Below are 26,387 nucleotides of genomic sequence, written 5' to 3'. Positions count from 1 at the left end.
GATGCAGACACGCAGCATGCTACTCTATAACGATTCTGTGAGGCTTCGAAACATTGCGACGAGTATTCGAAGCCTTTCTTCAGTTGTTTGGTAGTCTTGAGAGAACCACTGTGCGTATAGTTTTGCACATACTCTCTCTTATGTAATCGTACTCACGACGATGAACAGCAGTACCACGATTATGCAGGGTGTCCCGAAACTAGTCGTTGAAATTAATTGAGATAGGCAACATCAAAAGATATACAGGGTGATTCAAAAAGAATACCACAACTTTAGGAATTTAAAACTCTGCAACGACAAAAGGCAGAGCTAAGCACTATCTGTCGGCGAATTAAGGGAGCTATAAAGTTTCATTTAGTTGTACATTTGTTCGCTTGAGGCGCTGTTGACTAGGCGTCAGCGTCAGTTGATGCTAAGATGGCGACCGCTCAACAGAAAGCTTTTTGTGTTATTGAGTACGGCAGAAGTGAATCGACGACAGTTGTTCAGCGTGCATTTCGAACGAAGTATGGTGTTAAACCTCCTGGTAGGTGGTGTATTAAACGTTGGTATAAACAGTTTACAGAGAATGGGTGTTTGTGCAAAGGGAAAAGTTCTGGACGGCCGAGAACGAGTGATGAAAATGTAGCACGCATCCAGCAAGCATTTGTTCGCAGCCCAGGAAAATCGACTCGCAGAGAGCTGCAAATTCCACAATCAACTGCATGGAGAGTCCTACGAAAAAGGTTAGTTATGAAACCTGAACGTCAACTACCCGAGGCGATGGATCGGCCGCCAGGCAGCCCGTGACAGAGTACTTCATCACTGGCCTCCAAGAAGCCCTGATCTTACCCCCTGCGATTTTTTCTTATGGGGGTATGTCAAGGATATGGTGTTTCGGCCACCTTTCCCAGCCACCATTGATGATTTGAAACGAGAAATAACAGCAGCTATCCAAACTGTTACGCCTGATATGCTACAGAGAGTGTGGAACGAGTTGGAGTATCGGGTTGATATTGCTCGAGTGTCTGGAGGGGGCCATATTGAACATCTCTGAACTTGTTTTTGAGTGAAAAAAAACCTTTTTAAATACTCTTTGTAATGATGTATAACAGAAGGTTATATTATGTTTCTTTCATTAAATACACATTTTTAAAGTTGTGGTATTCTTTTTGAATCACCCTGTATATTCTTGGAACAAATAAGCCCTTGGTCACAAATATTAAGTCAAAATTGACCTGGTTTCGACGCTACTATGAGCGTCGTCTTCAGAATTAGACTAACTGTTCTAAAATATATTAGGTATATGGTGCATTAATAAAATTAAAGTTTGTACTGACTGGAAAAGATGCAGTACTTACAAGTCACATATTAAAAAAGATCTGAGCCGGAAAGGCGACGTCATGAACAGTTGTGAGATGGCGAGCCGCTAAGGGCTGCTCGTACATTCAGTTGTGGTACATATGGTTCCTGACGGCAATTTCTGATGCTAGGGACGATTTTCACAGAAGGTACTTCAGCAAGCTAATTAAAACAGTGGCATTCACAGGAGCTGCTCGAATACGTGACCAGTGGGCTGTATGTACGCAGTACATCGCCTGACAACTGATTGTCGTTCCGTTCGAAGAGTCCTGGCACTTTCGCAATTGTACGACGGCAGTTATAGCGGCGAGGTCATCTTCGGTTTCCATAACGGTGTCGAACATCAGCTGCTTCATATGCCTCTGGCACAGGGCCACCTCGACCTATCCATCGATTCCCGAAGGTGGCTCTCGGCTGATTCCTCACAGCAAGGCTTAAAATGGCTGGCACCCCGCCGTGCTAGAAGTACATCCTTTGCCTAACATTCAGTGGTACATCCCCCAGCGGTTCTGCCAACACGTGTTCTGTACACAGAGCAGTTTTGAATGTCAGTACACATTCCCAGTCAGTGCCACTGACAAAATGTTCCCTAACTTTACAAGTTGACTTCGGAGAACATATATTCCTTATGAAATACATTTGTTTTGACGTTCTCTACCTCCTCCATTAATTTGAACGAATAGTTTCGGAACGCCCTGTATACTTCGATATAATATCACGCAAATGTAATTCATTTTACGTCTCTTCTGGTAGGCTGTCCTACAACCATCTTCGATCTGATTCTACAAGTACAGACATACACTGCAAGCTAGCATACGGTACATGACGGAGGGTACCTTGTACCACTGCTAGTCATTCCCCTATTCCCTGCTCCACTCGCAAATGGAATGAGGGGAGATGACAGTTTATGCTTCTGCACGAATCTTGATTCCTCTTATGTTAGCTTTGCGCTCCTTACGCGAGAGGTACATTGGTGGCAGTAAGACAGTTCTGCGATCTGTCACAATGGCGCCTCTCAAATCTTTCTCAATAGTGTTCGGTGGAAAGAACGCCGTCTTTCCTCCAGAGATTTCCATTTGAATTCTAGGAGCACTTCCGTAACACTTGCGTGTTGATCGATCCTAGCGGTAGCAAATCAAGTAGCACACCTCTGAACGGCGTCGATGCCTTCCTTTAATCCTACCTGGTGGACATCCCAAACACTCGAACACTACTCGAGAAAAGGTCGCACTAGTGTTCTATACGCGGTCTCCTTCATAGACGAGCTATACTTTCCTAGAATTCTCACAGTAAACCGGAGTCGTCTGCTCACCTTCCCTATAACCGACCCTGTGTCCTCCCTTCAGTTAATGTCGGGTTTGCAACGTTACGTCTCGATGTTAAATCGACATGACTGCGTCATGCAGTACACCACCAATACTCTGTTCTAACATTATGGGATTGTTTGTTTCCTTCCCATCTGCATCAACTTAGATTTCTACACATTTACAGCAAGCTGTCATTCATCACACGAAACAGAAATCCTGTCGAAGCCATACTATATCCTTCCACAATCTATAAAAGATGACGATTTCCCGTACACTACAGCATCCTCAGCAAACAGTCGCAGATTGGTCTTTACCCTATACGTTAGATCGATTATGCGCACAGAGAACCAGGGTGGACCCATCACACTTCTCTGGGGCACTCCAGACGACAGCATCGTCACCTATACAGGGTCTATCATAATTAATGGCGTAAACGCATACAGTTTAAAGTACACGATGTTGTAAAGCGCATGCTGGATGCTGGAAAAGTCTCGCTGTCAGAGTGTAAATTAATATAGTTTGTGTGGAAGTGTGTGTAGTGATATAACAACTGGACATCAAAATGGAGGCAGACAGATGGACACTAACCGAAAAAAGCCGACTATAATGTCGCAAGCCAGCACCCAGCATTATGCTAGCAATAATGATGCAACTTCCTGAAACCATCTGAAGATGAACCTGAAAAAGTTCGAAAACCGTTTCATGGAATAAAACGCAATTATTCAAAAAAGTGACTGGTTGCAGTTTTGTATAACTTATTTACATTCAATATACAGTCTCGGTTCTAAATGTCCATAATGGATAAGCATTATCACAAGCTTTGTGGCTGTAGCTGTGAGCGGAAGGTCACCAACTCAGCCTGTATCTGAACACAGCAATCGAACTCCCTGTCCTTACTAAAGACAACGGAAGTATGATCCAGACAGTTATTAAAACGTAGAACTGTGCCTGATAAATACACACAGACTCGAGAAATTTAAGAGTCCAAACTAAAGAATACAGAGGAAATCCAAAATAAGTCTCTTCTTACGATAAGCTCCGTCAGCTCACAAACCAAACGGTGTGCTTCGATGTGCTGCTGCTGTGATGGAAGCTACCACTCGTTTATTTACTTGAGTACTTCTTCGATGTATATTGTACTTACTTTACTTTACATGTGTCAAGGGCCTTATCGACCATACGCCTGCTCTATGAGCCTCTTCCATTTCTGCCTGTCCAATGCGCTATTTGTCCAGTTGCTGCTGTTATTCATCCTCATTGTGTCCTCCCGAATGTCATCCCGCCATCTGATTCTGGGTCTCCCTCTTTTTCTCGTTCCTTCTATTGCTCTGCTGAATGCCATTCTAGGTAGTCTATTCTGTCATTCTTGCTATATGGCCTGCCTAATTCAACCTTCTCCTCTTGAGCACTTCGGCGATATTACAGTGTTTGTACAGCACTCTTAATTCTTCATTTCTTCTTATTCTCCATTCCATGTTATTTTCGTCGTATACAGGTCCAAAAATTTTCCTTAGTACTTTTCTTTCGAATATTAACAGTTTTTCTTCATCTTTCTTTCTAAATATTAATGTTTCACGTCCATATAACATCACAGTTATAATGGTCGATTGATATAAGCGGATTTTGAAGTTACTGCTAAGTGATCTTTTTCTTAGAATTTGGATGAACTAAAAAGTGTCTTGTTTGCTGTTGATAAACGGTCATCTATTTCTATCTCTCTTCTGTTGTTATTACTAAAAATACTTCCTAGGTATTTGAAGTGGTCAACAGTCTTGAAATTGAATCCATCTACAGACAGAGGTGCATCTTTTCTGGTTTTCTTACTTATGGGCAGGTATTCTGTCTTTTCTTCATTAACATGTAATCCTGTTTTCTCAGCAATTTTGTACTACTTTTTCATCATTCTGATTAATTCTCTTTTGGAACTACTTATTAGTGCTACATCATCTGCATAGGCAAGTCTTGTAGTGTTCACATCTTTTAGCTGTATCCCTTGTGGACTGGTTTTAGAAAATTCTCTATCAATCTTCTCTAGGACATAACCAGCTTCCAGCACAGGGAGTACGTCCGTACTGAAAGGATCATCTTGATGTACATCTGAGTTTCTTTGGAGAGCGCAGTTATTTACCTGCGGTTTTTCGCTCACCAGTTGGTACAAGGCAGCAGGCGGCCGCGACTGCCCACACGGCTGGGTCAGCAGACCCAACAAACGCGGTCCGTCATTCGGACGCCAGTCACGTCGGCCGCCTATAAATCGGATGTGGGGGCAGCCCGGCGGCCCGGCGCTGGGACGGAAGAGACCAGCGGCCGCAGGAAGCGGAAACGCGTGCGCCGACTGCCGCCGCTGGCCTGGAATTTCCGTCATTGTGACGCACTATCTGGAAGCTCCTACGGCTCAGTACCAGCCGCTCTTATGCCTTTTTGTCTCCGCCGCCTTCGCACCGGCAGATAACTACGTACCACAGGTGTTTCTAGCGGGTTAACTCAGCAGAAATTGCAGCAAAAGTCTGATAAGGGAAGTGCGAGGGCAAGTCAGTTACTATCCCCAAAGTAGTTATAAAATTTTATCGCAATCAAATAGGAAACTTACAAGAACATCATTTTCGACATAATCTACTCGCTTTTCAACGCACTTGGTCCATCGTTGCACAAGCTTCCTGATGCCCTCATAAAAGGAGGTTCTCGGTTGAGCTGCGAGCCAGGAATGCACCGCTTCTCTCACTGCTTCTTCTGAGGCAAATCGACGGCCCCTTAATGCCTGATTGAGTGGACCAAACAAGTGATACTCTGAAGGGGCAAGATCGGGACTCTATGGAGGATGATCCAGTACTTCAAATTGAGTTTCTGGAGTGTGGGCAGCAGTATGCGGACGGGCATTGTCGTGCAACAACACAACACCTTTTGACAGCAATCCTCGGCATTTGCATCGAATTGCAGGCTTTAGGGCCGGTCGGTGTGGCCAAGCGGTTCTAGGCGCTTCAGTCTGGGACCGTGCGACTACTACCGTCGCAGGTTCGAATCCTGCCTCGGGCATGGATGTGTGTGATGTCCTTAGGTTAGTTAGGTTTAAGTAGTTCTAAGTTCTAGGGGACTGATGACCTCAAATGTTAAGTCCCATAGTGCTCAGAGCCATTTGAACCAGGCTTTAGGCTCCCAGTAAGCATCTCACTGTAACGTACACTGTTTGTTGTTGTGCCCCTTTCACCATAATGTAGCAGTACTGGACCCTGTGCGACCCAAGAAACCGTAAGCATTAGTTTTCCTGTGGACGCTTGGGTCTTGAACTTTTCTTGCACGACGAATTGCGATGTTTCCATACTCTGCCCGTAATGATGGATCCATGTTTCGTCACCAGTAATGATCCTGTCTAAAAAGTTCTCCCCATCGTTACCATAGCGATCCAAATGTTTTTTTTTTGTGTATGACCATGCGCGTTTGTTTATGCAACTGTGTGAGTTGTTTTGGGACCCATCTTGCACAAACTTTATGAAACCCAAGTCTGTTTTGGATGATTTCGTGGGCAGAACCGTGACTAATTTGCAGACGATATACCACTTCGTCAATAGTTAATCGTCTGTCTAAGAGAATCATATCACGTGAACGTTCAATGGTTTCTTCATTTGTGGCGGTAAACGGTCGGCCGGCTCCTTCATCGTGCGTAACACTTGTACGACCATTTCGGAATTTTTCAATCCATTCGTAGACACTCTGTCGTGGCAAAACACTGTTCCAGCGGTGTATCGAAAGTCTTCGATGAATTTCGGCCCGTGATACGCCTTCCGACCACAAGAAACGGACCACTGAACGTTGCTCTTCTTTGGTGCAAATAACACAGCGGAGCAGCCATGATTAACAGTACGGCAGCGATAACGAAACTAACCTAGTACCTTCAAAATTGCAGATATAACAAAAAATAAACGAAGCATGCGTCATCAACGTAAAACGACAGTACTACCAAAATAAACAACTAAATTGCCGAAATTGACTTACCCTCGTATTTACACATTTGGGAAGCGACGTAGGTGTTTCATTAATCTGCCACAACCAATCCACATATAGGACAATGAAAATCGCAGTACAGCTCGAGGTATTAGGACCGAGAACCATCTCCGTGGTGCTGACGACTTTCGGCTTGTTCATTCTTATCTGTCTGTAGGAAATGTAAACTTCAGTTACAAAGTGCCCTCTGTACTGAGCTGGTAACATATCATTTCCGGACCACGCCCTTGAACTTTCCTTGGGACTACTTTCTGTGACATGATCGGTTGGAGCTGATGCGCCGATCTTTCCCTAATCTTCCTAAAGGGGAGTGATTTTCCTATGATGGCAAATGCATCGAAGCAGCTGTTGGTAAATAAAGTTTGAAAACTCTGGCAGCAGGCACTATTTTGCAACGGTGTGATGGACACGAGCAGGGAATGGAATTTTGGCTGCATGCTGCTACTTAGTCTGATTGGCTGGAAGACCAGAATGTTAAATAATTTTGTGGAGCAATCTGGAGCTCGCAGAGTCGATGGGTGAGCCGACAGCCTTTGTGTGGTATAGAGGCGGAGTGCCCCCTGCTGGTGTTTTCGTAGTGTACTACAGAAGTCGGGAGAATGTTATCCTTACGTGATCAACTGAGTTATTGCAGTACAGAAGTTTGTGAGTTATTCCGGTTTTGTATGCAAGTGTTGCCCTTTGGCTAGTGCGCAGACACTCATTACATGCAGACATGATGTTGATCATTCTTTGTAGGGTGCTCAACTGCGCGGTCATCAGCGCCTGTACAATGCCACAATTTTTTCACAGTCCAATCTAACCATTATCACGAAAGATGATGATGAAATAATGAGGACAACACAAACACCCAGTCCCTGGGCAGAGAAAAATCCCCAACCTGGCCGGGAATCGAACCCGGGACCCCGTGATCGAGAGGCAGCAAAGTTAGCTACGAGACCGCGAACTGCGGACACACATGTAGACCTGGTATTAGACTGTGAAGCCAGGCAGTTTGTTGGTGAGAGGTGTTCCAGCGCATGAGGTGGAATTCTTTATTGTTATTTCATCCCATTCCCTCCGTATGGACGACGTGCGCGTTGTCAGCGGCACAATATTGCGCTCTTCACCCAAAACCATTTTAAAAACACAAGGATGAGGAAAAAAAGCGTTAGGACTGTTTTACTCTCTGTAAATTAAAAATCAAAGACGGACAGCTATCATCATCACCATCACCATCATCTTCTTCACCTCACATTAGGCCTTACCGAGCGAGGTGGCGCAGTGGTTAGCATACTGGACTCGCATTCGGGAGGACGACGGTTCAATCCCGCGTCCAGCCATCCTGATTTAGGTTTTCAGTGATTTCCCTAAATCTCTCCAGGAAAATTCCGGGATGGTTCCTTTGAAAGGGCACGGCCGACTTCTTTCCCCGTCCTTCCCTAATCCGATGAGACTGATGACCTCGCTGTTTGGTCTCTTCCCCCAAACAATCCAATCCCACATTAGGCCTTGATTCGTTTTGCCTGATATGATATCCATCGCACCCTCGGTTTTCCTTGACTACTTCTCCCAACTGGCTTAAATTTTATCTGGAGAGGGAATCTTTCTCCACTCGTTCTTTCGAGTTGATGTTTTCAGTTTTTTCCTATTTTCTCGTATTTTATTGAGGATGTTAAATATATGCAGTTCTTCCCGAATTTCGAAATCTGTCGGCTCTTGCGCACCCCTGTACTGCTCCTAGAAGCTTCATCTTCATTGCCTGCATACGACTTTCTGGACGTTTACTTATAACCCACGATTCTCTTCCGTAAACAAGCAGTGGAACTGCCCTTTCATTCTCCTTTTTTTCCTTGCTTTATTTTTTTAGGCATCTGTTTATTGTTCCACATATATTCCAAAATTTTGTTACTTGCTTCTGTATGTCTGTCATACTCAAATGGCCATCACAACTTAAATAGTTAAAGTTTTTAACCTGTTCTATTGTTGATCACAATTTTTGTCGGTACAGAATATTCCCCACTGATTTTGTCTTCTTTTTTTATCAAACCTTCGCGAACCTTATTCAATAAATGTAATCCATTTGTAGGTCACCATTATAAGCCAGCAATGTGGTGTAGTCTGCATGTAAAAGGCAATTCAAGCGGGAATTACTGTTAATCTTTAATTCCTCCGTTAAAAATCTCCTCCTGTTTCCGAACTGTGTCATGTAAATAAATGTTAAAATGTGGGTGAAATGCTGCGCCCTTGTCTTACGCCTTTGTTTGTGGCTATAGGGTAAAAACATTTAAAAACGAATATATATACATTTTAAAAACATACCGCTGAAAGCTGAAATTCTTATAAGAAAAAGCACTGAAGCACTGCACTTTCCCTTAAAATCTGAAATTCCTGCACTGGGAAAGAAGTCTAGCCCCCCCCCCCACACACACACACACCCCCACACCGAATGCGCGTTCTTGTATACATCGTCGCTTTTTGGTGACCTTGACCGCGGAAGTCAAAGCGCAGTGGTGTGCCGGGATAAAACCCGATCTGTGGTCAGAATTCAAACCACAATTACTGCTTGCTGACAGCAACAGTTTGGAAAGAGTGTTACGAAACTACAGTTACGATAGCGTTAATCTCTGTGATCTGCCACCTTAGTTTTTGCGTGTCTTCCGGAAACCTTTTACGTGCATTCTCCTTTGGCGGTATACATTCTTAGGTCATTACATTACAGTTTATTCAGTTTCGAGAAAATTACTAGTTTCCTTGGTTTAATTTTCTTTCTGCTTGTTATAGTTTAATACCCCACCAGCTGCAGTAACGTTTATCGACAGAAAACTTTACCAGTATCGAAAGAGCCGAAGAACGAGTCGGCTTGATCGTAGTTTTGAAACAGGTCCTATGGTAACACTCACCTAAAATGTCAGATTTTGAAACCCAAATCCTCTTAAAACAGAGGACATAAGTTTACAGCTACTCCGTCCCTCTCTCGGCCCTTCTAATTTTACTATTCTATGTTGTCTTCTTTTCCCTCTTCGCTTTTCGTCCGCAAGTCTGCAACTACTATTTCCACATAGTCAGTCCAGGGAAGTACCGAAGGGACGGCGCGAGATGGGCCCCTGCCAAGGTCGCAGGCACCGGAAAGGGGGGGGGGGGGGGAGAGAGGAAGGCGCGCAAAAAATGACCGGGGGCCAAAAACAGAAGGAATGGAAAAAGACTGTTTAATAAGAACTGTTTTGGGACTAAGAGACGCTTATCCAGACAATGAAATAGCTTTCCAGATATTTATGTTACTGCAACATCGAGTGAACACAGTTTCAGCAAATTGAAGATGATAAAAACTGCTTGAAATCAAGGATGGGTGAAAGCACAAATTTAGTTACCCGTTGATGTAATACGCCACAGATGATATACTTGACGTCAATGACGTAACTAATGAGTTTGCCTCGCTCAAAGGAAAGAAATGCGAAGTAAAACTGCAATAAAAACACAATTCCTGGATAGGTATATATATTTCAGCTCTCAAATACTTTCTTATTCTTTTATTAGATCCTTACTACTTTATTTTCAGAAGTACAGCCGGCTGGAGTGGCCGTGCGGTTCTGGGCGCTACAGTCTGGAGCCGAGCCACCGCAACGGTCGCAGGTTCGAATCCTGCCTCGGGCATGGATGTGTGTGATGTCCTTAGGTTAGTTAGATTTAATTAGTTCTAAGTTCTAGGCGACTGATGACCTCAGAAGTTAAGTCGCACAGTGCTCAGAAGTACAGCGAGCAGTCACTTCGTGTTTTTATTTATGTCAATATGTTTTTCGGGCTTTCACCAATCTTCAATTGGTGTGATACATATTTGAATCGTCAGTAAGCAGCACATCTTTAAAATATCGACAGAAATTTATATGCAGCAGCTAGCCTGTACAAAACAAACCATTTTGCTTAGCTTGTGCACTTAACCAGTTGTTGGTTGATTGATTTGGAGGAGGGGGGCGGCGGCGACAAACAGAGGCTTCGGTCCTATTGGATTATGAAAATATGGAGAAGAAAGTCGGCAGTGTTCTTTCAAAGGAATCGTCCCGGCATTGTGTGAAGCGATTTAGGGAAATGACGAAAAACCTAAATCAGGATGGTCGGACGTGGGTTTGAACCGTCATCCTCGCGAATGCGAGTCCAGTTTTAGATTAGATTAGATTTACTTTCATTCCAATTGATCCGTAGTGAGGAGGTCCTCCAGGATGTGGAACATGTCAGAAAAACAACAATACATGACAAATATTTAAACTAAAACAAATAAGCTAATGTACCATTCCACAGGTCCCAAGTGGAATGATCGTCATTTTTTAATGAACACTAAGAGTCATTTTACAAATACTATTGCACTGAATTTAAAATAAAAAAGTTTTATATTTATTTATAAGGTAAGAAACATGTAATACAACTACTGTAATACTTATTTACAATGAACACATTACTGCACTGAAATGGTGCAGAAGTTAGATTATACTTACACACACACACACACACACACACACACACACACACACACACAAATTTTCAGTGAACACATTACTGCACTGAAATTGTGCAGAAGTTATGTTGTACTTATATACAAATCAGTTGGTTTTCCTCAGAAATTCATCAATGGAGTAGAAGGAGTTGGCCACCAATAAATCCTTTAGGCTTCTCTTAAACTGAATTTCATTGGTTGTTAAGCTTTTTATGGCTGCTGGCAAGTTATTGAAAATGTGTGTTCCTGAATAATGCACACCTTTTTGTACAAGACTAAGTGACTAAATCCTTGTGAAGATTATTCTTATTTCTAGTATTGATTCCATGAATTGAGCTGTTGGTTTGAAAAAGTGATATATTTTTAATGACAAATTTCATTAAGGAATAAATATATTGGGAAGCTGTAGTTAGTATCCCTAGTTCCCTAAACAGGCTTCTGCAGGATGTTCTTGAGTTCACACCACATATAATTCTTACTGCACGTTTTTGTGCCCGGAAAACTTTAGCTTGGCTTGATGAATTACCCCAGAAAATAATCCCATATGACATTATGGAATGAAAGTAAGCATAGTATGCCAGCTTTTTCATTTTTATATCCCCTATGTCTGACAAAATTCGCATTGCAAACAGAGATTTGTTAAGACGCTTCAGCAGTTCTGTGGTGTGCTCCTCCCAGTTGAATTTATTATCAAGCTGTAATCCCAAGAATTTAACACCGTCCACTTCTTCTATCTTCTTGTCATCATATGTTAGACATATACTCTTGGGACACCCCTTACAAGTTCTGAACTGCATGTAGTGTGTTTTTTCAAAGTTTAGTGACAAAGAATTGGCTAGGAACCAGTGATTAATGTCTACAAATATTTTATTGGCTGATCTTTCTAAGACTACACTTGATTTGCTATTTATTGCAATGTTTGTATCATCAGCAAACAAAACAAACTTGGCATCTGGTAATGTTACTGATGAAAGGTCATTGATATACACAAGAAAAAGTAAGGGCCCCAAAATGGAACCTTGTGGGACCCCGCATGTAATTAGTTCCCAGTTGGATGATGCCTGATAGCTTGATACATGTCTCTTTCCTAATAACACCCTTTGTTTCCTGCCAGAGATATAAGATTTGAACCATTTTGCAGCATTTCCTGTTACACTATAATATTCTAGTTTACTTAAAAGGATATTGTGATTTACACAGTCAAATGCCTTTGACAGATCACAAAATATACCAGTTGCCTGCAATTTTTTGTCTAATGAATTAAGTACATTTTCACTGTAAGTGTAGATAGCCTTCTCAATATCAGAACCTTTTAGAAATCCAAACTGTGACTTTGACAGTATGTTATTTGAGATAAGATGGTTATAAAGACGACTGTACATTACTTTTTCGAAAATTTTTGAGAATGCTGGCAACAGTGAAATTGGACGGAAATTTGATGCTATTTCTTTATCTCCCTTCTTAAACAGTGGCTTAACTTCAGCATATTTCAGCCATTCGGGAAATATTCCACTGATAAACGACTGGTTACACAGATAGCTTAATATGTTACTTAGCTCAGAATCACATTCTTTAATTAACTTTGTTGATATTTCATCATACCCACTAGATGTTTTTGATTTTAAAGATTTTATGATGGACATTATTTCTGTTGGGGTAGTGAGGGTCAAATTCATATTATGGAAGTTACTTGAAATGTCTGGTCTAAGGTAATCCATAGCAGCATCTACTGAACCTGACAACCCCATCTTTTCAGTAACAGTTATAAAATGTTTGTTAAAAAGTTCTGCAACACTATACACATCTGTCACCAATGCATCATTTACTCTTAATGCTATTTGTTCCTCTTCATGTCTGGTTCTACCGGTCTCCTCCTTCACTATATCCCATATTGTCTTTATTTTGTTATCTGATATGACTATCTTTTCCTTGTAATATATTTGCTTTGACATCCGTATTACAGTCTTTAATATTTTGCAGTATTTCTTATAATGTGCTATAGCATCAACATTGGAAATGTTTCGGATTGACAGATACAGTTTTCTTTTTGTTTTACAAGATACCCCTATTCCTCGAGTAATCCATGGCTTCTTTGTAGACTTTGCTCTAACCTTGGTAAGTTTTGGGGGAAAGCAGTGTTCAAATAAGGTAAGCACTTTATTAGCAAAAATGTTATATTTTTCATTCATGCCATGAGCACTGTAAACATCAGTCCAGTGAATGTCTCTGAGGAGTGTCCTAAAATAATCAATTTTTGGCTTACTGATTACCCTCTTGAGCTCAGATTTAACAGATTTTATATCCTGTTCAGTATTAACATTTAACAGAAGGAACTGCATGTCATGGTCTGAGAGGCCATTGACTATTGGTTTTGTAATATAATTTTGTTCATTTGACTTTTCTATAAAGATATTATCAATGGCTGTTTGTGAGCAAGTGGTTATCCTAGTGGGGAACTTTACTGTGGGAATTAAGTTGAATGATAGTGTTACTAACTCAAATAGGTTCTTATTGGGAGAGTCTTTAAGGAAATCTACATTGAAATCACCAGCAACCACTATTTCTTTGTTTTTGGTTGTTAAATGGGCCAGTACAGCTTCAAGGTGGTTTACAAACAGATTAAAGTTACCTGCAGGTGCTCGATATACACTTAATATTATGAAAGATTTTTTGTGAAAATCTAATTCTGTTGCACATGCTTCCATATGCTGTTCTAGGCAAAATTTATGAATGTCTATGTTCTTAAATTTATGACAGTTCCTGATGAAAGTGGCAACTCCTCCTTTCTCCATTTCTGATCTACAATAGTGAGATGCTAACCTAAACCCTGTAACACTTAAAAGTTCTATACCAGTGGTCACATGATGTTCAGAGAGGCAGATTATGTCAGCTGGGTTTGAAGACTCTAATTCATCTATGCAGATAGTTAATTCATTAATTTTATTTCTCAGTCCTCGAATATTTTGATGCAATAAAGATAGCTGACATTTCACATTGACTGACTTAAAATTGGATGGAGTTAAAATATCTGCTGACAGTTGAAAATTCTTAACCAATGGCTGTTTATGTTGATGTAATAAGCTGGAATTATGTTTTTTGATTTCTTTCTCAAACTGAAGGTTTGTCTCAGTTCTAACCTCTCTTAAAATTTGTTTTCTTTCTGTCCTCCCTACCCTAAAAAAGGGTCTTTTCTGAATCCTATAACCACTGGTGTGCTAACCATTGCGCTACCTCGCTCGGGTCCGCTGGTTGTATATTTACTATATATTACTCGGTATATGTACTTAATTTCTACTCTGCTTGTTATTACTCCGATTTTCCTATTTGTAGATGTGGCACCAAACGCTTTTCCACTTGTATCTTGCACAGAAAGAGCGCCGTATCTGCCATGAGCCTGACTGACATCTTTGTTTACATCGGAAAATTATATCTATGGTCAGAGTTAAATTTGACTTACAGGCACCGAAAATACAATTTCTAATTTTAGTGTCTGTATGACTAGAAAGAAAATATTAATTGTTTAGTGTGAATGTGCTGAGTATTCTGTGTGGTTATTAAATATGTGCAGTAGTGACTGTTTAATATGATTATACTGAAGGTTACAAAAATAATGTAGTACATTTTATATAAACTAATTAACGTTACATATTTTTACGCAGAGTTGGAGTGACATTTACAAGCAATAAAGGCAACACAACACACACAATGTAGAACCACTATAAGCTTTGGATGGGCTCATAATGGATAATGTTTTTCTTTTGTCATGAGTGTATTTAGTGTGTGGTTGTATGAGCTAATTAAGGAAATTTCATAGAAAAATTTTGTTGCGTAGTTATGTCCGATCATTTAGGATGTCATTTGGGGATGCACATTTGTGAGGATAAATTTCAGTTTCTACAAGTAAGTTCATTCTTTTTCCTTTGTTGGTCAGGTGGGATATTTCTAAGCTGTGACTTACATCTGTCACTTCATGTTCACCTTCAGCTACGTGCGGGAGAAAAGTTGATTTGCTTAAGTTTTTTAAAGGAAGAGTATCTTGGAACCGTAAGCAGAAGATCCCTTCTAGGGGACGCAAGTGAAGCTTTATAGTACTTAATGATTTAAACATGGCTGCGTTGTCAGCGACCGTTACAAGGTAAAATTAAAACAATTGCAGCCTTCGGTCGCAAAAATGAAGTCTTTTAGACCTAGGTTTCGGCCACCTCTGAGAGTGCTTTCATCAGAAATATAACATTTAAAACTGGCATGTCACTTATAAAATAATTATGAAGCGATAACCCTTTAGTCACAAAGTATTAAAATAGAAAACATAGAGGCAGGCACATTCCAAATGTAGGCAGGTGAAATGTGTGAAACATGAAGTAAGAGGCAATATTTTATCTGACAGCAGCAGACATGGTAATAATTTGTCTACATAGGAGCTTAGAAGTACAATAAAGGCTTTTCAGCCATTACAGAATTACGAAGGGAGCTGAATAACTCAGCGAATAGAAAAACGGCGTAACATGAAACGTAGTTAATATAAACCATTTAATGAACAAACAGTTATGAATCAACTTAGAAGAAATATTTCGGTAACTGCACGAGGGATCACGAAATCAAATATCAAGTAAAGGCTTTATACTGTTGAAGAAGCTTTTATTACGTAATTGTAGCTGCTCATTGAGAATGAGGCCATCGTTTTGAGAAAGATGTTTAAACATTTCTAATTCTTCGAGACCATCTCATCTACGCTCTTTCTTCTCAGTATGCAAAATGTTGATATTGTGAATAGCTTTAGGCGCGTGACCTGTAATCTGAAGGTGGTCAGCAAAAGACGAATTTTGGGTGTTAGTACAATTTTTTTCTTAAAAGATGTTCTTTGTAGTTGACTGTATAGTCGCATATGCCTTCAACCAGACAATCGTCAGAGACGTGTTTGTAGGCAACCCAGTCACTCTGAACGCCTTAGACACACTGTCCAGTGAGTGCAGCAAGGTGGAGGTTCCCCGCTGTTTCGGGGTGGCATTATGTAGGGCTAGTCATGGAAGGCGTCGTTAACAGCTGTAAGACACGTGAATGCCATCCTCCAACCGATAGTGCAACCATATTGGCGAGGCATTCTCCATGGACGACAATTCGCGCCCCCATCATGCACACCTTGTGAATGACTTCCTTCAGGATAACATCACTTGACGAGAGTTGCCATCATGTTCTCCAGACATGAACCCTATCGACATGCCTGGGATAGACTGAGAAGGCTGTTTATGGGCGACGTGGCATACCAACCACTCTGAGGGATCTACGCCGAATTGCCATTGAGAAGTGGGACAATCTGGGCGAACAGTGCCTCGATGAACTTGTGGACAGTATGCCACGATGAATACAGGCATGCATCAATGCAAGAGGACGTGCTACTGGGTATTAGAGGTACTGGCGTTTTCAGCCATCTGGACCACCGCCTCTGAAGGTCTCGCTGTATGGTGGCACAACATGCAATGTGTGGTTATCATGAGCAGTAAAAAGGGCGGAAATGATGTTTATGTTGATCTCTATTCCAATTTTCTGTAGCGGTTCCGGAACTCTCGGAATCGAGGTGATGCACAACTTTTTTTTTTTTTTTTTTTTTTTTTTTTGGATGTGTGAAGCTTGTGCTGCAATTACGTCACTTCTTTGAACTAAAAACTCTCTTCTTAACATGTCTGCAACCACCAACTTTTAAAATTCTTTACATTGACAAAGCACTTGCCATCGAAGCCAATTTTCTCCTGTGTGCCACCCCTGTGGCTGAGTGGTTCTAGGCACTTCAGACCGGAACCGCACTGCTGCTACGGTCGCAGGTTCGAATCCTGCCTCGCGCATGGATGTGTGTGATGTCCTTAGGTTTCAGTAGTTCTAAGTCTAGGGAACTGATGACCTCAGATTTTAAGTTCAAAAATGGTTCAAATGGCTCTGAGCACTATGGGACTTAACTTCTGAGGTCATCAGTCCCTTAGACTTAGAACTACTTAAACCTAAGGACATCACACACATCCATGCCCAAGGCAGGATTCGAACCTGCGACCGTAGCGGTCGCGCGGTTCCAGACCGTAGCGCCTAGAACCGCTCGGCCACTCCGGCTGGCTCAGATGTTAGGTTCCATAGTGCTTAGAGGCATTTGAACCATTTTCTCCTGAGTAACTGCAACAAATTTTTGTTATGTCGGGCATTCGTCATTCACATGGAACACTTTAAAACATCGTTGTTAAAACCATCCATTTGTGTTAAAGGTTCCTTGCGATTTTGATGCTTTCGAGGCGACGCGAAATCAACTTTTTCTGCAGTTCCTACTGTTCTGACACTTTGGTTTAGAATTCTTTTTACAGTTCTCTTGGCGACACCACAGGGTTCTCGAGTCCGTTCTTGTGTCTTTAAATGTCGGCAGTAGGAGATGTGCTTGAAAAAGTTACAAATGTGGTAAATAATCCCTCTTGCCTGCTTATGAAGCACTTCACATTTATTGCCACGACGTGACTCTTTTTAACCGTACTTAAATATATACATGTACACATTCACAGGTATACTGCTACAAGAAAAAAAGAAACTGACAGCTGGATGAATAATTTGGTTGTCGCGAGGTACGGCAACAGTGCAACATGTAGGGGTGAGATCCTTGCTGTCTAACCGTAACTCGGTGCTAGCCACTCGGAAAGAGAATGAATATTATTTGTTGCCAGTGGCTAGTGGAGGGGGTTGCGCAGAACGGGGCCGCCTTGCTACATGACGTGGACTTTAACAAAAGCAGAGGTAACAATAGATCTTTGTGGATGGTCTCTTCCAAGTGTGAGCATGGCGTGACTCCACGTAATATTTACAAAAAATGTGAGCGCAGGCTTTAGTTTAGAACGGCACTTCTACATCTACATCTACATTTACATTTACATTTATGCTCTGCAAGCCACTCAACGGTGTGTGGCGGAGGGCACTTTACGTGCCACTGTCATTACCTCCCTTTCCTGTTCTAGTCGCGTATGGTTCGCGGGAAGAACGACTGCCGGAAAGCCTCCGTGCGCGCTCGAATCTCTCTAATTTTACATTCGTGATCTCCTCAGGAGGTATAAGTAGGGGGAAGCAATATATTCGATACCTCATCCAGAAACGCACCCTCTCGAAACCTGGCGAGCAAGCTACACCGCGATGCAGAGCGCCTCTCTTGCAGAGTCTGCCACTTGAGTTTGTTAAACATCTCCGTAACGCTATCACGCTTACCAAATAACCCTGTGACGAAACGCGCCGCTCTTCTTTGGATCTTCTCTATCTCCTCTGTCGACCCGACCTGGTACGGATCCCACACTGATGAGCAATACTCAAGTATAGGTCGATCGAGTGTTTTGTAAGCCACCTCCTTTGTTGATGGACTACATTTTCTAAGGACTCTCCCAATGAGTCTCAACCTGGCACCTGCCTTACCAGCAATTAATTTTATATGATCATTCCACTTCAAATCGTTCCGTACGCATACCCCCAGATATTTTACAGAAGTAACTGCTACCAGTGTTTGTTCCGCTATCATATAATCGTACAATAAAGGATCCTTCTTTCTATGTATTCGTAATACATTACATTTGTCTATGTTCAGGGGCAGTTGTCACTCCCTGCACCAAGTGCCTATCCGCTGCAGATGTTCCTGCATTTCGCTGCAATTTTTTAATGCTGCAACTTCTCTGTATACTACAGCATCATCCGTGAAAAGCTGCACGGAACTTCCGACACTACTAGGTCATTTATATATATCCTGAAAAGCAATGGTCCCATAACACTCCCCTGTGGCACGTGAGAGGTTACTTTAACATCTGTGGACGTCTCTCCATTGAGAACAACATGCTGTGTTCTGTTTGCTAAAAACTCTTCATTCCAGCCACACAGCTGGTCTGATATTCCCTACGCTCTTACTTTATCAGGCGACAGTGTGGCACTATATCGAACGCCTTCCAGAAGTCGAAGAAAATAGCATCTACCTGGGAGCCTGTATCTAATATTTTCTGGGTCTCACGAACAAATAAAGCGAGTCGGGTCTCACACGATCGCTGTTTCCGGAATCTGTGTCGATCCCTACAGAGTAGATTCTGGGTTTCCAGAAATGACACGATACGCGAGCAAAAAACGTGTTCTAAAATTCTACAACAGATCGATGTCAGAGATATAGGCCTGTAGTTCCCCTCCAGCGCTCAGCATTTCCCCCTCCAGTGCTCAGCATTTCCCCCTTCAGCACCTGCTTGCAACCCCCACCACTACCGCACTCCCCACGCGTGGCCTGCTGACTTGTACGTTATCCTGCGCGCTCTCTACTCCCCTGTGCTAAGCGGCCGCTGTTTTTCTCGCTGTTGCAGAACTTCCGCGACCAGCGCATCGACGGGTGCGCGCTGCCGCTGCTGACGGAGGAGCACATGACGGGCGCTCTGGGCATGCGCCTGGGCCCCGCACTCAAGCTGCGCGCCGCGCTCGCCAGGCGCCTCGGCCAGTGCGCCGCCTGCGCGCATTGCCTCCACTGCCACGCACCGCAGCCCGCGCAGGCGCAGACGCAGGCGAGCGCGGCCGCCGCCTCCGCCGGCCACTCGCCCGCCTCCAGGCCGGCCAGCACCGGCGTCTAGGCGCCCCACTGCCTGCGGCGACCGACGAGCGTCAGCGGGGAAACTTCCGACGAAGCAGTTTCTGCGATCGGACAGTGCTTGTCTGCCTGACCACACGGACTCCCGAGACCTAGCTGGGCGCCACTGTGAAGACTCGTGGTGTGTTAGTGCGGCAGAAATATTCCCATCCGTGTTTCAAAAAGATTACTCCGATATCGCGAGACTATAAAGAATCGAAACCGGGGGTAAACTTTAACTTGCACGTAGACAGGACCGTTCGAGAACAGTTTACCACACAAGCGGTGCCCACTCTCAGTTTGACGCCCCAAGTGGCTGCCAGTAACTCAGATACCTTCAGCATAAAAATCTTACAGCTATGGCACCTCTGCACCCCTCTCGGCTTGGCAGCCCAACTGCACCTTTTGTCACTTGGCCCTTAAACTGGCCCTCCACATACAAAGTTTTTATTTTCAGAACCACCATACAATTTTACAAGAGACTTTTACATGCATGTTTGGGCTTGCTTTTTACCAATTATGTTTAGGATCAAAGCTTTCATTTACATTTCACAAATGTCAAATGTGCCTTCCACCAAATGCACGACATCCGTCCAGACGACTGACAAACTCGTCCTGTACTTCTGAGAACGTGTTTGGAGTTAATGCAATCAGAGCTGTCCCACACTTCACCCGAAGTTGTTGGGAGTGGAGGCATGTTGATTGAGTCTTTCACAAACCTGCACTACAAATATCACATACGCTGAGATAAGGCAATCTTGGAAAGCAATGGTGCAATCCGTACACCCCTTATCATTGAGGCAGTACTCTCAAATAAAATTACACCACATAGTTTTTCACTGAATTTCACATGTTGAAATGGAGAATGCAAAATGCCTTTTGTTGATGTGATATCTCCATCTCCTATCGATGCACGAAAACCGTTCGGGGCTTAATGATGATCTAAATGAAATAATTGACAGTCCAAACTCTAGAGCAACAACTACAAGAGAAGCCTGCAATTTCAAACATCACCTCCTAGACACTGAACTTGTTTTTCTTCTCTCTATTTTTCAAAGGAGATTTTTAAAGACTGAACAGTTTTTCAACACTCTTCAAAGAAAGAGAAAAAAAAGCACAGTTCGTCAACAGTGCTGTTTCGGAACATGTAGCTCACATCAAAAACTTAAGGAATGAAGATAAATTCATCATCTTTTTCAGTCCCATGAAATGCTGGACTAATTTGCGAGCTGAACCTTCCACGAATAGAGCTGAAGTGACAGATGAATACATTAGCAATCCATTGATGTCAACAATACTACGAGGTTTACTTCGAGCTATTGGATAATATTGTAACGCAAGTGGAAACCAGGTTTTCACATTCTGATAAACTGCTCTTTCTTAAATTAGATGATACTATTCAGTTTGCCAATTATGATCAGCATTTCCTAGTAGACAGTGTCAATTCGTTATTACAAATGAATGGTGCACCCTTCAGTCACTCGCCGTCATGTGTAGAACTGTGGTGTATTTCCTCACCAGCATAAAGAAACATTAGACTCCATCAGTGTGAGAGACATTATAAGAATGATTGAGAATTAAATGGGTCAAAATCTTCCAGAAGCTCTCAAACAGTTTTGTCTAATTGCTACCATTCTTACAACATGTACTTAGTTGAAAGTTTTTCTTGTATTAAGAAAAAATTGAGGAACGGTGCAGCTTCAGGATAATACAGGCTTCAGGCTTTCTTTCAACCATCTTCCAAACACACAGCAGTTCTCAACAGTGTTGTTGGTAAACACATGAGATGGAACTGTAATGCCAGAATAATATCAGCCATTCATATTGGGTAAAGAGTGAGGTCTCTAGCCACACCATGGGCACCCCTATTGTCAACCACATAAACTGACAACTTATGCACCAGGGAAAACACTTCATTCCAGTGTTTCTATCTTTATTCGTGTACATGAAATAGTCTTGTGAAATCACAATAATCTTTTTGAAATAACCTGTATTTTGCGAAGATATTGCATGTAACATATTTCCTGTGCAAAAGTGATTCTCTGACGGCACCACCATAACGCAAAATGAGCTGACTGGAATAGTATTGTAATAAGACTCCACAATTTTGCCAATTACTGCCAAGGTCAGAATCACTGCTCCAGAGGAATCGGTCTTGAAATTCAGTGGGAAGCATAACTGCTGGCCTCATTTGTGTAATAACTATTTTTTCAATACTGTACAACTATATGGACAAACCTTACACAGTGCACCAAGTGCCACATTAGTGGAGGCACTGGCTGCACTTTTACTAAAGCACTGAACCTTTGCTCACAGACAGAAAAATTAAAGACACTGAACTACAATACAAATGGTAATGTTGACAGTGAACAGACTCTGAACAGTGTTGAGAGATTTGTTGATGTTTTGCTCTTGAAGCAGCTGTTCCTGATGATACTTAAATAGAAATGTATTTTAATTAAATGTACTGTTAAGGAAACATGTAAGGTAAAGTTGAGTTAGAAGAAGTAATACAGTTTTCCCCTCTGATCTCTTTCCTCATTTGCAAAAAACTTGCAGTAGTTTATTATGGTCTGACACTGTGTATACTTGTAAAATTTGCTCATTAAACTGTTTATTACATGCCCTACTATTCGATTTCATCACAAGTAACTCAGTCCAAGCACCACAATCCTTAGGAATTCTGTTTTTATCATGTCTGTCCATCTATGAATCCCGTGTGATGCTCCACTAGTAACTAAAAGTGTTTTCATTAAAGAGGAGGTGAGAGCAGAAGCAAATTATTTTCCATTTAAATCAATAAGAACAGGCAGTATTACACCAACCAATGCTCAAAATGCTAGCATTTACTTCTCACGTACATTCTGACTGCAACAGTTCGGGTGGAAGCATCTTTACAGATTTGAAAAGTCTATTATTTTTTTAACATATCATATAATCACAAAAGGTATGTTGTCTACAACAAACAGCACATTCTCCTCCTCCTCCTCCTCCTCCTCCTCCAATCTTACATGTTATGTGTGGCTTAAATTAATCAGCTAAAATAGCCAATATGTGTTAACTGTTGCAAAGGAAGACGTAGTGTAGCTAAAATTTACACTCTTAATTATTGTTTAAAGTGACTTTAAAGACGCATCTTTCAGTATTGTGGAAGCTGTCTTAAAACAGAAAGTAGAACAAAAAATATGACTGATGATGAGACTCCCTCGCACGAGACATCTTGATTGGCTGGATACAAATCAGTTAACATTAAGTGAAGACTGACAGCAGTAGTCTCATTACCAAGAGCATGAAACTGTACCTGCTCCTTCAAAAAACCTCACTAGTTGCTATCATGTTTAAACACACAGTCAGTAAAATCCTTAAAGGGAAATTGAAGTTATTGTGATCATATAGAAATAATTTTGATTTCCAAGGATCTAGCTCAACTATTTAACATTTTGCTTTCTATATGATTACTCAAGAGAAAATTACTGTTACTCAAAAAACCACAGTAGAGTGATGACAGGTTGTTACCTGTTAATAACATTGTCATCACAAAATGAAGTATTTAGCAGTATAAGTAGGAAATCATTTTTCCCCTTTTCATATTCATCACCTATACTGTATCTCTATTTTTGGAACATGCTGAAAAGAGTGGCATTCAGTTTTACTATGAGCAAATTTACAGTCATGTTGTGTACATAAATCTTTATTTAAGCTATATTTTGTTGTGCATGTACAAATGTTAAATTATTGTACCAGTTCTTTAACATCTTAGTGGCATAATAACAGAAGCAATGAATTGACTTTTTACTTCTGAGCCATGTTCATCAATGTGTCAGTGAAATTTGCACAAATATGTGGTGTGATGTAAAATCCTGCATCAAAAGCTATCCTCCAAGGATGAATGTACGTCAAATGTCTTCCTTGTTTCATATTGCATTTATCAGATATAGTATTTTATCTGATGGTAGAAAAGAGTAAAATGGTGTAATGTATTTTTGTTAGTCACAAAAAATAAAGCATCAGTTTGTTTCTTAAATTTTATAACTGTGTCAACTATATTAAGACCCAAATCCCACAAAAGTGCAACATTTTACATTTAGTTATTGTATCATACTTGGTTAGTAATCATCACTTTATTTGAAAAAAAGAGTAATGAAATAACAAAATAACTGAGGCATTAAACAGAGACTTTTATGTGGGATATATAAATAGTCATGAAATACATCATGCCTCAGTAATAATGAACCAAGCAGCCAGTTCTTTCTTATCAAAATATATATTTAACAGCTTTACAGCCAGAAAATACACATATAACATCGAAATCCTCCTTAATATATTGAAAGAAAGTGCTTCTCTCGTTACAATAAATTGCACTGATGCCGTGAAACTGAAAAGAAAGGAAGTGATTCATCTTTTTATACCTTTCAGTTACCACAGAGCAGCTAGGATGAAGTCCTCACTTACTGCTATAAAATGTTTAAGCTGAGTAAACTGATTCTTTAGTATGCACAGCCACCCACAGTTACATTCTCACATACCTGCCACAGTATTAATGTGCAGCTTTTGTATAAAAGGCATCACAAGATTGAAATTCAATAAGTTTTACTTGTTAGACTTTTCTCTTTTTTGCTATCAGCTTCCATAAAGTAAGGAAAAAATCAGAAAACAAAGCAAATGTTGTGTAAAGTAAGAATTTTTCACAAACAGTCTTTCATTCTGTATTAGGATCTGTGCTGTTTTGAAACTGGAAGATCAAAAGGCAATCTCGGAAACTTGGCTTTTACAGGCAATTGTCTTACTAATCTGAGTGATCCAGGTATGACTCACAACCTGGCATCACAGTTTCCATCATCACTACCCACAGGGGGGTGGACAAAAGTATGGAAACACCAAAAGCAACACATTACCACACCCAGTACAGTGTAGGAAACCCATTGGCGCTCAAAGCAGTTTAAAGTCATCTCAGAATGGATAAATACAGCTTCTTTAAGGTTTTCAGGGGAATCTTACACCATTCTTCCAGCAAAATGACATCATACATGTAGCAACGATGGAGGTAGATAGCAATCACAAACTCTTATTCAAAGTATATCATAGTGGCTCAATAGCATTAAGTGCGGTGGTTCAAGAGGCACCAAATCAGTTAAGCTATCTTGGTTATGGAAGCACATGCCATATGGCACCAACAATTTACCCATGTTTGAATGGACATAGCACCCACCTAATGCACTCCCAGCTACACAGAACACTTGCAATGTATTGACGTCATTGTACAGATTCTGCTTGCGGTCAAATACAACAATCCAACATGCAGGCTTGGCTAGAATTTGCATTTATGTTCATGGTATTTTCACAATTTTGGACAACTCCCATATTTCTGATTCCAAGTCCTAGTCTGGCACAGGCTTTTAAACTATCAGCTAGTGTCAAAACAGCACACACAGTTCCAAAATGAAGCATTAATTCTGTAAGCAATCTTTGGGTTTGGCTATACCACTTCCCTGCAATATTCTTCCTCCCAGAGGTGCTTGTGCAGTGAGGTGTGCAGGACAGTTCTGTGAAGTTTAAACAGTATGAGATCTGTTGAGGATGTTGATCAGTAAACAGCACACAATTCATATATGAGAGTAGGATGGTACAGAAAACAGTGGGATAACCAATTTTATTGAATGGCTCTTATGATGTAATTTACCAGGTGAATCCCAATGTAAGATCATTGGCAAAAACTGTATGGAAATACAATGTCTGTCTTCATGTTTTTTTACAGGCTTTTACAACAATTTCTAACTTCAGTAGTCAGAAATTGCTATTATGCACATCACTCAATGACATTTGTTGTTAAAGTGTTTAGGCAGCAGAGTGGTAACCACATCATGTCTTTGCTGAAATAACAGGTAGGCACTTATTGTTGACTGTTGCACATAGAATTCATGAAAGCTGTACTATATGAGTGAGATGACCAGCCATGGATTGCAGATCTTCAAGTGAGTAGTAGTTCAGCTTGGGAAGTCACAACGTCACCACCTGAGCTGCTATTTCATGTTTCAGAGAATCACTCCACCTCCCCTCACAATACCCTACACATACAAAAAAATTACTTGTGGCTGTAATAAGATGCTTGTTTCATTCAACAAGACAACAAGGCTCAGTTAGGTGAGATGATCTTGAGGACCTAGGGATGTTTCGGAGTGTGGCAATCTTGCATACAGACGTATGACACAAGTGACACCCAATCACCTGACCACGTTCGAAGTCCGCGAGTTCAGTGGAGTGCCCCATTCTGCTCTCTCACAACGTCTAATGACTACTGCGGTCACTGATATGGAGTACCTGGCAGTAGGTGGTAGCACAATGCACCTAATATGAAGATGTATGTTTTTGGGGGCATCCGGATACTTTTGATCAGATAGTGTAGATCCTGTAGAAATGTGTTTTCCATTTACTTGAAAGTTGTATCAGTTCTGCCAGAAGCCAACCAGTGGATCACTTTCTTTATTAAGAAACAAATTCCAGCACTAACTTAAATGAGACTCACTATGAGCCAATATCAAATTTAATGTTCTGGGCACATTGTTGAACTTTATATGGACACTACTTACAGGTTTTTAATTTTTCACTTGGATCTTACTGACTATATGCTGCACCAAGACTCAAACCAGGAACTATTCCTTCAGATGCC

The 26,387-nt window shown here is 41.3% G+C and overlaps 1 protein-coding gene across 1 annotated transcript in view; it reads left to right on the top strand.

The window, feature by feature from the left end:
- The window catches only part of LOC126473736 (uncharacterized), a 418,605-nt gene extending 394,861 nt beyond the window's left edge, over positions 1-23,744 (top strand). Inside the window, exon 7 of the mRNA XM_050100984.1 lies at positions 19,464-23,744. Within this exon, the coding sequence (XP_049956941.1) occupies positions 19,464-19,724 (261 nt within the window). The 3' untranslated portion in view covers positions 19,725-23,744. The remainder of the gene's footprint in view (positions 1-19,463) is intronic.
- The last annotated feature ends 2,643 nt before the right edge of the window (positions 23,745-26,387 follow it).

Source organism: Schistocerca serialis, chromosome 4 (assembly GCF_023864345.2).
Source record: "Schistocerca serialis cubense isolate TAMUIC-IGC-003099 chromosome 4, iqSchSeri2.2, whole genome shotgun sequence".
NCBI lineage: Eukaryota > Metazoa > Arthropoda > Insecta > Orthoptera > Acrididae > Schistocerca > Schistocerca serialis.
Note: the sequence above shows the minus strand (reverse complement) of the source record. Positions and strands in the feature narration are given on the sequence as shown.